This window comes from Callospermophilus lateralis, chromosome 1 (assembly GCF_048772815.1).
Source record: "Callospermophilus lateralis isolate mCalLat2 chromosome 1, mCalLat2.hap1, whole genome shotgun sequence".
Taxonomy (NCBI): domain Eukaryota; kingdom Metazoa; phylum Chordata; class Mammalia; order Rodentia; family Sciuridae; genus Callospermophilus; species Callospermophilus lateralis.
This window is the reverse complement of record NC_135305.1, coordinates 219,484,192-219,498,903: the sequence shown is the minus strand read 5'-3', so window position 1 is coordinate 219,498,903 and position 14,712 is coordinate 219,484,192. Positions and strand designations below refer to the sequence as shown.

Sequence of the window (14,712 nt, the reverse complement as noted above, 5' to 3'; positions counted from 1 at the left end):
TCGCGCCTTCTTTATTGTTCCCCTTAAAATTACAAAAATCTCCACACCCCACCGCCCACTCCCAAAGCAGCGGGGTTCAAAGAGGTGAGAAAACCGGAAGTTCCCCCTCTGACAGCAGCGGTGACACTTTCGATGCAAGCGGGGTCGGGTCTGGTAGAGGCAGAGGAGGGAGCGCCTGAGCCTTGACCTCACCCTTAGCCTCTGGTTCCCCGCCCTCTCCACTCATGTATTCCTCCGCCTTACCCGCCGGGGCGGTGTCGGGGCGTGGCGGCTCAGGCGCAGGGGCTGCGGGGCCGCTGGTGCGGTGATCCTGCAGATGCAGTGTCATGGCGGGCCGCGAGGCCGTGGAGAAGGTGCACTGCATGCACGAGTAGCGGCCGCGCGTGTGCTCCCACACGATGCGGCTAGGGGCCGCATGCCCTGCGGGCAGGCAGGCGGGACCCCATCAGTCCCGGGCCCCAACTCCGAGGACCCGTCCTCTAATGGTGGTAGAGGCCGGCGAGGGAAGGCTGGACCTTTCCCCAGCTCCCGGAAGCCCAGGGTCGGGCGTGGCAGGATCAGTTTCTCCTGGGCTTGTTTGCCCGTCTGAGGGCGTTAAACTTGGCTTATTTGAATCCCTTATTCCCATCTTCGTACCATCGCAGGGGACTGGGGCGGGGGTGGGCGGGAAGACCGCTCACAGGTGAATGGGGCGCGAGTTTTACACAGGAACGCCGGCGCAGATTAAGGCGCAGGTGCCAGTAATTTTAAAGGCAAAATCATATATTTTAAGGGGTGACACTTCTAGCCACCTGGGAAAGGGACGGGCACTGCTGCCTCCCAGAATCCACAGGGCCCGTCAGGGCGCAAGAAAGCCCCTCCACCCGGCCCTGATGGTCACCTGCACGCACCTGAGGGCGCATCGGAGCCACCCTGAGGTCTTCGGGGGCTGCCGCCCGCACCTACAGGAAAGAGGCAGGTAAATTCAGAGTTAGGGCAAGCCCAGCCAGTTCTTCGGGAGGCCCCACCCGCCCCTACACTCACCTTGGCTCTTTTTCCAGACAGCTGTGCTGGAAGTTGGTGGCCCTGGAGCAGCAGCCAGGAAGGGGCGCAGGCGTGGAGGACTTAGGCCAAAAGGCGCGGGGTTCAAGTACGGTAGAAAGGGTCCAGTGGAGGCAGAGGGTGGGGTTGTGAAGGGCTCGAGCAGCGGAAATTGCAAGCCCGGCGCAGAAGAAGGGTCGGACTCCGGGGGACGCTCGGGCGCAGGTGGCTCTTTGTCCAGGGCAGGGGGTGGTGGTGGGGCTGGGCTCTGAGCATGCTCTGCACAAACATGCAGGTGCTTGAAGAGCGAGCGGTGGGTGCGGAAGCGAAGGAGGCAGTTCTCACACCTGTGGGGCGGGCACAGGGCTGTGCTGTCTCTCAAGCAATAAGAAGGAAGCCATCCGTTGCTACGAGGGGACCTGTTCTGCGAACGTGGAAGGGAGCCAGGTCCCAAACCTTGGATGGCACTCAACCTGTGGAGAAGGAGCTTGCCCCAATCCCCTATGGGGATTGTGACCATTCTGGATCCCTCCCAGTTTGGAGTTAGTTATGGGACAACGCAGAAGGAAGTCTCAATTTTAACTCAGTAGGCTGGTTTTCTACTTGGGAGGTGAAGAGGAGCTGGGCAGACCTACACCCATGTAAGTCCAGGCACAGAGTGGTGGTCACGCTTCTTGCCCGAGACCACGCCCACCTCCCGCCCCCACCTCCCTCCTCCGCTACCCCCATAGAAAAAGGTTTGGACCCCACACATAAGGTGAGGTAGGGCAGGCTGGTCAGGAGCTCACTTGAAGTAGCGATTAGGCTTGTAATGCAGCTTGCCATGCGCCACCAGCTCCTGCATGCTGGGGAAGCTCTCGGTGCAGCTGAGGGCTGAGCAGAGGAAGAGCTTGCCTGGCAGGGACAAAGGGCAGAGTGGAAGAGTGGGGTGGCCAAGGCTGGCCCACGGGGGCAATGCTTGCTTCCCACTCTAACCTGCTTCCCCACCATCTGCCTTGGTCCTACCTTCTAGGGACTGTGTGGGCGGGCAGTGAGTACGAAGATGCTGTGCCAGGTCACGAACACTGGGGAAACTGAGGCAGCAGCCAGGGCTAGAGCAGGGTATTTGTTTCCCTGCAGGATACAGAGTGAGGGTCACAGATCCCTTCCTCATGAATGCTGCCTGCCCCTGGCCCCCAGGCTATGCAAGTTCCCCACAGGAATGAGCTGCCAAAGGGTACTGGGCTGGATTGATCGGGTTCCTCATTGAAGCCAAAGACTGGCATACACTTGGTGCTCAGTAAATGGCGACAGAAATCCCTGTAGATGTCCCCTAGTTTGGCCATATACCGCACTCCCCATTTCCTGATGTGGGACCTGTGTTGTGACACCCCCCAGTAGGCCCCATCACAGGTCACCTGGTGGTGGGCGTCGCCTGGGAGGCCGCAGGTCCTCATTGGTCCCCGAAACAGGGCTGGGTCCAGGGCCTGTCTGGCAGCTGTCTGGGGCTGGGGAGGCACCCTGCTGTGTACCTCCAAACCCTCCACGTTCCCAAACTGGGGGTGTGGCTGTCCCATTAGGGTCTGGCTCCTCCTCCATGGAGGAAGAAGTGGTTGCCTCAGCCACAGCTGGGGACACCACCTCCTGGTCGGTCGCACTGGAGTTGACCTCTGCAGTGGCTAACAAGTCTGGGCTGGGCACGGACGGTTCCTCCTCCTGGTAGAAGAGAACTAGTCTGTACTCAGGTTTCTCTGGGGCAGCAGGGAAGCCCCTCCCACCCTGAAAGGACCAATAGGCTTAACATTCCTGAATTCCAGACCCCGCAAAACCATCCACCAGCCCCATTCTAGAACATCATCAGCAAGAGAGGGTAAGGAGGCAAGAGTGGACTGAGCTCCAGCCTCTGTCGGAAGCTACGCTTAAGAGAACCATCTCCACCTCTCCAGCTCCGACAGGTGGGAGGCGCCCTAAGAGGTCGATGGTAGATTAGAGGGAATGAGCGGAGGCAAAGCTATGAAGTCGGGGCTCTGGACAGGACGCAGCTAGGAAGATGCTGGAGTTTCCAGAAGTGAACTGTGCATGACGGGGATATCCTGGCCAGGTTACAGCTGTGTGGCTGAACTTCGAGGCGCTCAGGGCCCGGCTGTGTGAGGCTCTCGGGAGGAGCCCGAGCCTGATAGGCGTGGCCTACCCGAAGCCAGGCCCGGAAGTAGGGGCAGGGGGCTTGCCTAGCCACAGCCAGCGGCGAGCGGGTGCCCGGATGTGAGGGCGGGGTCGGTCGGAGGGTGTGTATGCGACGGGATCGCTCCCTGCCAGTCCTCGCTGCGGTACCGCGCCCGCTCCCCCGGCGCTGCGCTCACCATCCTCGACTGCTCGACCTCTGGTTTATGCGGCTCCGGCGGCTCCAACTCAGGAGGCGGCTACTTTCTCGGCAATGCGGGTTCGCATTCACGTCGGCGCCATTTTCCGCCTCTCAGCTCTCGCGAGAGAAGGGCGGAGCCTGCTCGGTGCTGTCCTCCAGTGGGCGGGGCCTGAGGCTCCGTCGCGTGGACTAGTGCTGGCCGATTTTTGAGCCAAAGGCTGGGGCAGAGTACAGAGATCCGGCGTGAGGAAGCAAAATGAGCAACTTAATGCCCTTTTGGCCTGTTCCATCGTCAGCCCTCCAAAGGCGATAAACAACAGTTTTTCTTTTAATTGGTCCTTCTTGGAGAAAATTGGCAACAGTAATCAAGTTTTTCAGTGCACCTAGTTCAATAATTGAAGTGAGTCTTTTGTAATAGCCAAGTGTAGGAAGGAAGCTGATTTTTGGTCTTTAGGCTTAATAAAGGGGTGAAACCTCAGGGTGGCGAGGTGTGGTTCCTGGAGTAAGGATGCGGAGCCCAGTGTGCACTGGTGTGGAGTGGGTTTTGTCCATCTTTCTTTGTGCTAGGTACCCATCTAGGCGTTGGTGATCCAGGTGTGAATGGGACAGACAAGAATCCCTGCTCCAGAACTCAAACCTTAAAATGGGGAAGTAGTCAAATGGAGAAACTGATCTTGGGTTCTATTCAGCCCAAAGAAGAAAACAAAACAGATGGTTGTCACAGTGATGAGGTGGTGACTTCTGAGTTGTCACCTGCTAGTCAAGAAGGAATGAATGGAAGGTCAAGTAAGTACTGTGCTAAGGGAAGCTGGTACAAATGTCCTGTGATGGGGAGGGATAAGCTTGTTTATCAAGAATAGGATCCCTTTGCACTGCTGGAGCAGAATGAGGGCAGCATATAGGGGTCAGAAAGTGAATATGGTGCAGGATGGGGCTTGCAGGCCCTCGATTATGGTCTGTAGTAAAATCACTGATGAATTTGTAGCAGAAGGAGGTACAACATTTGATCCCTGGTGATCATTTGGAAGTTGAGTTTTTAGGCCAGAGAGTAAAATAGACCTTTAATTGCAAATCTCTACATTACATCATTCAATCCGAGAAGTGTTGAGTGTCAGGCAAGTTTATATGCAGTGTATTTCTATATATGTAAAACAAGATGTGCTTCTGTGCTTTTATATGCAGGGAAGATAATAGGAGGTATTTGAAAATGGGAGGAGCCAGGTATGACACATCTATAATCCCAGACACTCGGGAGAGGACCAGAAATAGTCAAAGAATTGTTAAATGCTTTTGTAGCCAAGTTCAAAGCCAGCCTGAGCAACTTGGCAGACTCTGTCTTAAAATAAAAAATAAGAATGGTTGGGAATGTAGCTCAGTGGCCGAGCATCCCTGGGTTCAATCCATAGTACCTGAAAACAGACCAACAAAACAAAACAAACAAACAAACAAACAACAACAACAACAACAAAAAAAAAAAACGGGGAAGGAGCATGTGCTTAGTATATTCTAGGCCCTGGTTCAATCCTCAGCACCAGCAAACAAACAGGGCTGGGGTGTTGCTCAGTGGAAGAGTGCTTGCTTAGCATGCTCAAGGCCTTGGGTTTGATCCTCAGCACTGAAAACAACAACAAAAACCCCCAAAAAATTCTGAGGTGGGGAGTAGGAATTTTTAAGGGATTGACTTTTCACACTTTGATGCTATTTTAATAAAATTTTTCTTTTAATTACTATTCAGATAAAAATTCATTAAGTTTTAAGAAAACAAAAAGTCATTTTGGTGCCAGGTGGAGAGGGATGTTGTACTTGCACTCTGGGGAGGGTGATATAATCTGAGGAAGGATGGGGGGAGGCCTCAGAAGGGACTGGGCCCCAAGGAACTGAGAGGAGGGACCCAATTTAAGAAATTTTGTGAGAGTCCACAGGATGTGGCATTGAGCAGCGGGTGCGGCCAAGGTGATTGAGGTTTGCAGCCTGAAGATTCTTGTAACCTAGATATGAGATGCTGTCTGTTAAAATATACCACACTCACCCGCTTCTCCATCACTAATGTCCTGCCCAACCCTTATCCATCCATTCTGCCCAAAAAGCCTTACTTCCTGAAAATGGAGTCCCCTCAATGGCAGTGGGACCATAGGGCTGTACCTCAAAGTGCCAGAAGGGAGGGCAGTCTACATGATAAGTTTGAGGGCTGAGAAGGGAGATAAAGCCCTGATTCTTCTATTGTGCTCAGGAAATGCCCAATCCAAGATGTTGATGAGTGACACAGTCCTCTTCCAGCCTGTCCTCACACCAAGGTCTTACAGACAGGCAAGCACATAGTGGTGGTTGTGCTGGAATAAAGAATCTCAGAGATGGAGTGGACCAGAGACATTCAAGGGATTATTAAATGCTTTTGCAGAATGATTGACCAATAATAGGGCTGTTGAGACCCGTTCGCAGCCTTGTGATCTTTTTTTTTTTTTCCCAGCCCAGCTTGGCTTCCCAAGATAAATGCAGAAGAGAGAAGGTAGGGATCTTCTCTGTTGGACATTCTTTCTTGTATGTCTCATCCTTTATTCTCCAGTGGTTCAGGTGTCCACTGCCTGGAATGTCCTTGTCATGGCTTAGAACAGTGTCATGCTTGTAGCCAGGATCTACTGAGACCAACCCTCTTCAGCCTTCCGGGCTCCTCCAGCAATGCCATCTGTGTCTCCTCTGTACTGAATCCATCAGTCTGTCCATGTTCCTCCCAGACTGGCTACTCCTTGAGGGGCTGAGGACAGAGGGCGTGTCCAGAATGGAAAGCCTGGATCTTTAGGCTCATGCAGTAGCAGGTCTCCCTGCCAGTTACAGCTGCCCCAACAGGAAGCCCTGGAATACTCAGAATCCATGAGAATGTCAGCACCCTCAAATGTCAGAACTGGTCCTGACCCCAGGTGAATAAAGACTAAGAGAGCACATATATAGGATGGTGGGGCAGGGGCCAGGGGTGACCCAGGGTGGCTTGCAGGGAACCATGTGGAACCTGCCTCCTGCCTAAGGGTTTACTGAGGTTCCAGATGAGTTTGAGGGCTGCAGATTTAGAGGTTGACAACATCTGTTGGATCATTTAGGATGCAATTTCTGGAAAGGAAAGTGGGACAAATTCAAGCTTTGGTAAGAGGGGCTCTGTTGAGTCTTGGATAGAGGCTGAACCTCTCTGAGCCTCTATTTGTCTACCTGCAAAGTGGGGGCATTCACTGCTCCCACCTCACAGGGTTGTGAGAACACACTCCTTGTGGATACTCAATGATTTTAATTCACTCTTTCACCAGGCACATATTTATTGCCTATGATGAGAGAAGGGGGAAGTCCCACTTGTCAAGGCCCCTTCACCCTGGACTATGCCTGGCACTTGGTCAACAGCCTAGGACATTCATTTCATAAACATAAGGCAGCTGGGAGGTAGGTTCTGCTGTTAGCCCTGTTTGATACAAGAAGAAATACAGACTTCGGCAGCAGGTGTGACAGGAAGGAGGCCAGAGCCTAGGAGGGTTGCTGCAGCAGTGACTCTTCAGACCCATAGTCTGGGCTGGGATGGAGGCCACGGAACTGGACTTTCTGGCCAATGCAGCCAAAGTAATCCAGACTCTGCTGGCACAGCCTGGATCCTGACAGACAGGCGAGTAGGTGGAGGACACAATCCCAGGCTCCCAGCTCAGATCTTCTCCACGTAGTTTCCGGGGAAAAGACCCTCCTGGCCATGTAGGCGGCCCTTCCACCAACCTGAAGAATCTGTGTGAGAGAAGAGAGCTTGGGGTGATGCCCAGCTACCCTGGAGAGAACCCCCATGCCAGTTCTGTGTCTTACTTATCTCTGCATCCTTGATTTGACACAAGGGAGAGTTGTTAATAATGGAAAGAAAGGAGGGAGGGAAGAATGTCTTTCCTAACCACTGGCTCACATAGTCATTTTCTTTCTTTCTTGTGGTGATGGGGATGGAACCCAGGGCCTTGTTCATGGTAGGCAAGTGTTCTACCACTGAGCTATACCCCCAGCCCTGTCATTTTTTAAACCATTTCTTGTGCTAATCCCTTATCCATCGCCTTCAACAGGCTCCTTCCTCCAACCCCCAGAGTGAACCCAGGAATGAACAGGTCTCTGAGACCCCAGGAGGCTCCCACATCTGTCTGTGGAATGTGTCCTAAGTCCTAGGCTCTGCTGGAGGCAGCCCAGGGAATTAAGGTAGGAGGGCCTTGGGCTCTCCAGACGCAGCTTCTTTCCCCTTTAAAGAAGGTTCTGGTACTAGAAATATGTGACAAGTAAGAAAAATGAGGGTCAGGGACCAGGTGTGATGCAGTGAGGCCAGAGCCCCGTGGTGGCTTAGGAACTGACATTCACAGCCAGTGCTCTCCAGCCCGTGCAGCCATGCCACTGGCATGGAAGGTGTTGCTCAGAGCTGTAAGCTAGTGGCTTCTGTTTTCACATGGATGGGAAGGATGTGCAACAATGGGGGGCAGCCTGGCTGTGTCAGGGTTCTGACCATGCCATACCCCAACCTCTGCCCTGGTGCACACACCTTCCATGAGGATCTCGATGACCTCATTCACATTGAAGCTCAACTCATCGACATCTTGGCCTATGTACTGGTATAGTGCCCGGCACCTTGGGCCATGTACACGTGGTTGGGGCTTGGGTCGGCCCACACCAGGCACAGGTCTCTGCCCCACGCTGCGCTTCCTCTGCATGCTGGGGAGACAAGGGGGTGCTCATCACAGCACCAGACACTCCCTTACCTCTGCCCACCTCCTGGGGCTGCCCTCCCACCCCACCTACCCTGCCACACCCTGGTCAGGCACATTGAGGAATTCTGTGTTGTGCTCTGAGGGTGGCCGTGCCCGGGGACGTCTGCTAGACCCCAGGGTTGAGGATGGAGGACCCCGGGGAGGCCGCTGGGAGCCCCCTCCAGATGTGATTTCCAGGGGCAGGGGCCCCCCTCTGGCAGAGGGAGGCACACCATTTGGGTCCAGGCCTGTAGTGGAAGCAAAGATCAGGGTGTCTGTCAGGGAGGAATTATCTGTATTTCAGGAGGGAGGAGGCAGCCCACTCAGCCCAGTACAGGAGGAACCCTGGAGACATGAAGGTCTAAAGGGAGGCTTTGCAGAAGAACATCCGGCCCCGCAGGAGGCCTTTTGTGGGTGGGTCTTGGAGGATAAATCAGAGCTCATCAAGTGTGGGGATTTGGGAGACAAGCCAGAGTAAATAGCCCAAGTGAAGGCCTGCAGGTAAGAATAAATTTGGTGAGTTGGCAAAATAAAATGTAGTTTGCATAAGAAAATGTATTTTGCATGGCAGGGGCATAGGATGGGCGAAGAGGTCACTCACTGGCTAGCTGGGATGGGATCTTTTTTAATATATATATATGTTTAGTTACAGGTGGACACAATACCTTTAATTTTATTTATGTGGTGCTGAGGCTCAAGCCCAGGGCCTCACACTTGCCAGAAGAGCACTCTAGCACTGAGCCCCAGCCTCAGCCCTGGAATGGGATCTTGACGGGCTTTGAATATCAAACTAAATTTAGACTGTATTCTGTGGGAGATGGGGAGCTTGGAAAGTTCTGGACAGAAGATAGTGAGCTACAGTGCATGTTGGACCCCATTGACTGTAGATCAGGCTTAGGCCCTGCAGCCCGCGAGAGGCAAATGAAGACACTAAGTGAGGGGTATCTTCTCACCTCTGGGGGCGCCAGGGGCCGCCCGGGTAGGGGCCGGGGCTGACCTTCGGGGTCTTCCCTGGGCCATTCCCTTCCGCGTAGGCTCTAAAAGAAGAAAGGATGCAGGTATTTGGGTGGTGGCTCAGCTGCACCTGATTGTAGGCTCCGCCCACAAGTCCCCTCCATTCTGGCTCGACTCCAGGCACCGCCCCTCAGGCCCTTTGCTGTCCGCTCAGCACTGACATCTGGACAGAAGATAGTGAGCTACAGTGTTGGACTCCATTGACTATAGGTCAGGCTTAGGCCCTGGAGCCCGCCCCAGTAATTGGCCACGCCCCTCTGGGCTCCACCCCTCATTGGCCGTTTTCCTTGGGCTCTCCCACTCCCGGACACGCCCCCGCCATCTGCCAGTTGTAGGATTGCCCCTTTGGCCACGCCCTCCCCACTTCTCTCCCACTCATTGGTCGCTTCTCTAACGCAGCGTCCTCTTCTGTCTCCTTAGGCCCGCCGTGGGGCTCTTGCGCATTCCCGACCATCCCCTAGTCTTGATTGGTCTCCCTCGTTGGCTCCGCCCCCGGTTCCGCGCAGACTCACTGGAGCTCTTGGGCAGTCCGTCACCCACGCTGACCGTGAGGGTTTTGCCGCCAGCCTTAAGTACCGCTATGTCTCCTGAGCCGCGGGAAAAGGTGACGCTGCGAGTGCTGCCTCCGCCCCAGCCCTCCTTCTTCACCCGGAACTGTAGTCTGCGGGAAGAAGAGGACGCTTGGGCCGCTAGCTGGGGTCCCTCTCCCCCCTCTCCCGGCCGCGGAGGAGGGGCAAGGCGCCAGGCGCTCGGGTCCTGGGTCCCTGGGACTGGAGAGTGGGTCGCTGCGCCAAGACCAGCCCGAGGATGATGCTGGGGTAGGGGCGTACGTGTCGCTGAAGGTAAGGGGCAGGGGCCTCCGTGCTGCCTCCTCGAAGCGCTTGCACAGAAGGCTGACGAACTCGGTCTTGAAGACGCTCTCCAGGAAGCTGTCAGCCGCGTCCTCTTGGAGGATGAAGAAGTCGTCCTGTCGCGTGCTGGGGGAAGTGGGAGGAAAGGCAGGCGAGAGCGACAGGTGAGGGTGGCGGAAGAACTAACTTGTGAGATGCAACCAGGGACGGACTGTCAGGTAAGGGTCAAGTGAGGGCTTGACACAGGTGAGGGAGCGGGGGAGCTGGGAAATAGAGAAGGGCTGGGTGAAGTCTAGTAGGAGAATGAGTGCAAGGACCGAAGCCGTCGAGGCATAAGGATCTTGAATGTAGGAGCAAGTGAATGTGGCAGGTAGGGCCAAAGAGAGGGCTACAGGTACAGCCGTAGGTAAGACTCGCAGGGTAACAGTGGGGCAACAAGTGTGAGAGCAGCTGAAGATCACAGGTGACCTGGCCTCACCTGAGGGAGACTCCCCGCAGGGCCTGAATCTCCAGCTTCTTCTTCAGGACCTCACGCACTTGGCCCTTCTCTGGTCCTTTCTTCACCTTCTCTCGCCCAATCACATACACACACTTGGGGGTCAGGATCAAGTCCCGCTTGATGGGCTGTGGGAATGCAGAACCAGAGGCCCGTGGTGGCTGGAGCCTGGGGCATGAGCAGCCTGGGCCCAGGCGCAGGGGTGGTGAAGTGAAGGTGAAGGGGGTCCCTCCAGGTAAAGGTATATGAGTTATATCAGAAACAGAAGAAAGCTGAGTGAGGGTATATTCGCCCAAAAGGGATGACTGGGCCAGCAAATGGGTACAAGGTAGGTGAAGCACCTGTTGGATCTTGGTACCCTGGCTCAAGGACAGCTCTTGGACCAGGTGACAGTGCTTGGGTCTTGTGACTGAGGCATTTTTTTTAAATGCTGAGGAAGGAACCCGGGACCTTGCACGTGCTAAGCATGTGCTCTACCACTGAGCTACATTCCCAGCCCTGACGTGGGCTTCTGGGTGAGATGAATGTGTAATTGTGGACAGATGTGCCTGGCCAGGTAAGGGCATATCTAATGGTCAGGTGTGTCTGGGCTACATGAAAGCATATTTGATGGACGCGTACATCTATGATGTTGGAGTGAATACCTGTTGACCACTGTGCCTGGGCCAGGTTAGTGTGTCTGTGTTAGACACATGTACCCAGGCACAGCCTAGGTGAATATATACCTGTGGCTGAGTGTGTCCAGGACAGGTGGCAGTGCTTCTGGTTCAAGCAGGGACAGGGTCTTGGATGTGCCCACCTGCTAGGGCCTCACCTTGAAGCGCCGGTCATACTTGGTGACCGAGTCTGCAAAGTCCACACGCTCCCTCTTGCCCAGGAACTGACGTAGCTCTGGCCGTTCCTCCAGCCCCAGGTAGTCCCCGACGAAATTCCGATTAATGCTGTTCCTCCTCCGTTCTTTCTTGTTGAGCAGGATGTTGGAAGCTGTTAACATGGGGTCAGGGCAGAGGTCAAGGTGTGGCTCTTCTACATCCACCTGTGCCCACCCTGAGTCTCCTACCCCAAGCAGCTCACCTTCCTCCCGCATCTCCTGGTACTTTCGTACCGCCACATGGCGCCTCCAGGCCTTCTGAATGGTGCGGGCAAAGCCGTCGAACTTTCGCTCTCGCATCTCCTCCAGGAGGAAAAGCTGGGCAAGAGGGAAGCTGGGTGGGTCCTACCCTCTCCGCAGGCTGCAGTCCCTGTTTTCCCTGGGTCTACCCCACCCATATGCTTTTGTGTCCACATGCACACACACATGCCCATGCCCATGCCCTATGGTCAAGGTGTTTTCCTTCCTCCAGATGACTTGACCTAGGGGTCCCTCCCATTTTTTTTTTTTTCTGTATTAAACTATAGGTGTGGGTTTGTCTCACTGGCTTCAGATCCCGGCCACTTGCTGTGAGGTCTCACCAGATATGGTGTAACATCACAGTTCCTAACATTGCTAATTAAGAGCATGCACAACAAGTGCACCACAATTTCAGAGATGGTAGAAATAGAAGCCAATGTGCATCTTAGAAAGCCACTGCAGCCAGGTATGGTGGCACATGCCTGTAATCCCAGCTAGTTGGGAGGCTGAGGCAAGAGGATCACAAGTTAGAGGTCAATCTCAGCAACTTAGTGAGACCCTGTCTCACGATAACAAAATACAAAAAAGGGCTAGGTATGTAACTCAGTGGTAAACCACCCCTCCCTTCAATCCTCAGTTAAAAATAAAAAAGATACAATAAAGAAAATATGAAAATCTGAGTTGCAGGATTCTGATATGATGGCAACTATGTGATTGTGCAGTGTACAACCCAAACAACTATATTCGGCAGCCCTGGAAGGAAAATTTTTGCAGAAAGCATAGAAAAGGCTTGAGTTGCAAGAGTTTAGACCCAGAGAGGACTTAAAAAATAAACTATAATAGGGTAAGTCAGAATAGAAATACTATGAGAAATGACTGATCATTTGGAATAATGATAGAGGCTCATATCAAGGAGAGGAATTGACTGGATATTAAAATACTACAACTAGGCGTGGTGGCACGGGCCTGTAGTTCTAGCTACTTGGGAAGCTGAGGCAGGAGGATTGTTGAGTTTGAGGCTATCCAGGGCAACATAGTTAGATCCCATCTTAAAATAAAAAAATAAAAATGCTGATTGTAGAAAAATAAATTTGAATTAGAAAGATGCTTGAGGTATATTCAAATTCAAATCAAACTTCATTGATAAAAGGGATAGCCTTGTCAATAGGTGAAGATGGGAAACATTTTTTAAAAAAATATTTTGTTTTAGTTGTAGCTGGACACAATACCTTTATTTTATTTTTATGTGGCACTGAGGATCGAGCCCAGCGTCCCACACGTGCTAGGTGAGCACTCTACCCCTGAGCCAAAACCCCAGCCCATGGTGGAAACATTATTAAGAATAAAATTGGGTTTTTATATTAAAAAAGCAATTGGCACTTCACCCAAAGAGAATTCTCAAATACACAAATAAGAAGGGTTCACTGGGGCTGGGGCTTGTGCTCAGTGGCAGAGCAGTTGCCGAGCATGTGTGAGGCACTGGGTTCGATCCCTGGCACCCCATAAAAATAAAAACAAATAAACAAAGGTATTATGAAAAAAAAAGAAGAAGAAGAAGAAGAAGGGTTCACTGTTAAGAACCCTGCTGCAAAGAGCTTGTGTCTGATTTTGTTTCTCTGTTGGCATTCCAGGGGCCTGCGGGCCTGCGGGCCTGCGGGTCTGTGGGCAAGGCCTGGTGAGTACTCTGAGGTTTGTTGAGGGACAGGGCGATGGATGAGGGAGACCAGCCATGCAGGACTGGGAAGGGCCTGCCAACCTGGAGCCGCCTTCCTGGCCTTTAGCTGTGGACGGGCACAATATGCACCTCCAGGGGCTGGGACTGTGGCTCAGAGGGAGAGCGCTTGACTCATATAGGTGAGGCACTGGGTTTGATCCTCAGCCCCACATAAAAATAGAATAAAAGTATTGTGTCCACCTATAACTAAAAAAATATTAAAATAAATAAATAAACACCTCCAGCCTTTTTGATCTCTGCCCAGTGAAAAGGGTCCATTTTCACTTTGGGAAATGAAGATTCCTTTCTAAAGAGCTGGAATGTTAAGAGGAGAGAGACCTAATTAAATTGGAGTTTCTCCAGGTACAGTGGGTCGATGTGCCTGGCCAGGAAAGGGCATATCTAATGGTCAGGTGTGTCTGGGCTACATGAAAGCATATTTGATGGACGCGTACATCTATGATGTTGGAGCGGATACCTGTTGACCACTGTGTCTGTGTTAGACACATGTACCCAGGCACAGCCTAGGTGAATATATACCTGTGGCTGAGTGTGTCCACTTATTTGGAAACAGGGTCTTTGCAGATGTGATGAAGTTACAACAAGGTCGTCCTGGACTCACGCGGGCCCTGACTCCAGTTGGACTGGTGTCCTTATAAGAAGACGGGGATTTGGACACAGAGATGCCAAGGAGGAGGCCGTGCGAAGGTGAAGGCACAGGTGGGAGGATGGATTGCTGGCAGCCGCCGAGGTTAAGGAGAGGCAGAGAAAGAGTCTTCCTAAGAGCCAGCTTGTTCTCAGACTTCTGGCTTCCAGACCAGAATTTGGTCATCAAATTTTTATAGGAACGAGCATATGTGAGGCACTGGGTTCTATCCCTGGCACCCCATAAAAATAAAAACAAATAAACAAAGGTATTAGGAAAAAAAAAAAGAAGAAGAAGAAGAAGGGTTCACTGTTAAGAACCCTGCTGCAAAGAGCTTGTGTCTGATTTTGTTTTCTCTGTTGGCATTCCAGGGGCCTGCGGGCCTGTGGGGGGAATGCAATTGATCTAAGTTGAGTGCAGTGACGTGCCTGTAATTCCAGTGACTCGGGAGGTTGAGGCAGGAGGGTCACAAGTTGGAGGCCAGCCTCAACAACATAGTGAGTTCCTGTCTCAAAACTAAAAATAAAAAGGGCTGGGAAAGGGGCTGGGGTTGTGGCTCAGTGGTAGAGCAAGGCCCTGGGTTCGATCCTCGGCATCATATGAAAATAAATAAATGAATAAAATAAAGGTATTGTGTCCAACTACAATAAAAAAGGGGAGGGGGCTGGAAAGTGGCTCAGTGGTCGAGTGCTTCTGGGTTTAATCCCCAGGTACCAAAATAAAAAACAAATTGATCACCTAACTTCTGCCATTGTCTCATTATTTCTACCCAGTCCA

At 52.7% G+C, this 14,712-nt stretch overlaps 2 protein-coding genes and 1 long non-coding RNA gene across 4 annotated transcripts in view; 1 reads left to right on the top strand and 2 right to left on the bottom strand.

The window, feature by feature from the left end:
* On the bottom strand, window positions 1–3,448 carry Znf414 (zinc finger protein 414). Of its 2 annotated transcripts, XM_076849626.2 has the most exons (8): window positions 3,360–3,448; window positions 2,418–2,715; window positions 2,026–2,133; window positions 1,809–1,914; window positions 1,024–1,367; window positions 891–941; window positions 244–420; window positions 1–150 (listed from the first exon to the last, which is right to left on the bottom strand). In XM_076849626.2, exons 1-8 carry the CDS (start codon window positions 3,360–3,362, stop codon window positions 77–79), a joined length of 1,161 nt encoding a protein of 386 aa, XP_076705741.2. In that variant the 5' UTR covers window positions 3,363–3,448; the 3' UTR covers window positions 1–76. The 2 variants fall into 2 exon arrangements, with proteins under 2 accessions (XP_076705741.2, XP_076705731.2); XM_076849616.2 differs by having other exon boundaries at window positions 1–420.
* Window positions 3,449–5,138: 1,690 nt separating this feature from the next.
* The window catches only part of Myo1f (myosin IF), a 35,878-nt gene continuing 26,304 nt past the window's right edge, over window positions 5,139–14,712 (bottom strand). Inside the window, exons 20-28 of the mRNA XM_076849641.2 lie at window positions 11,539–11,653; window positions 11,279–11,448; window positions 10,447–10,592; window positions 9,948–10,094; window positions 9,630–9,778; window positions 9,057–9,140; window positions 8,156–8,351; window positions 7,899–8,068; window positions 5,139–7,114 (exon numbers count right to left, since the gene is read on the bottom strand). Coding sequence (XP_076705756.2) covers window positions 7,038–7,114; window positions 7,899–8,068; window positions 8,156–8,351; window positions 9,057–9,140; window positions 9,630–9,778; window positions 9,948–10,094; window positions 10,447–10,592; window positions 11,279–11,448; window positions 11,539–11,653 — 1,254 coding nt within the window. The 3' untranslated portion in view covers window positions 5,139–7,037. The remainder of the gene's footprint in view (window positions 7,115–7,898; window positions 8,069–8,155; window positions 8,352–9,056; window positions 9,141–9,629; window positions 9,779–9,947; window positions 10,095–10,446; window positions 10,593–11,278; window positions 11,449–11,538; window positions 11,654–14,712) is intronic.
* LOC143394999 (uncharacterized) lies at window positions 8,580–14,562 on the top strand. The gene is made up of 2 exons (XR_013090726.2): window positions 8,580–10,186; window positions 13,864–14,562. It is a non-coding gene; the product is annotated as an uncharacterized LOC143394999 (long non-coding RNA).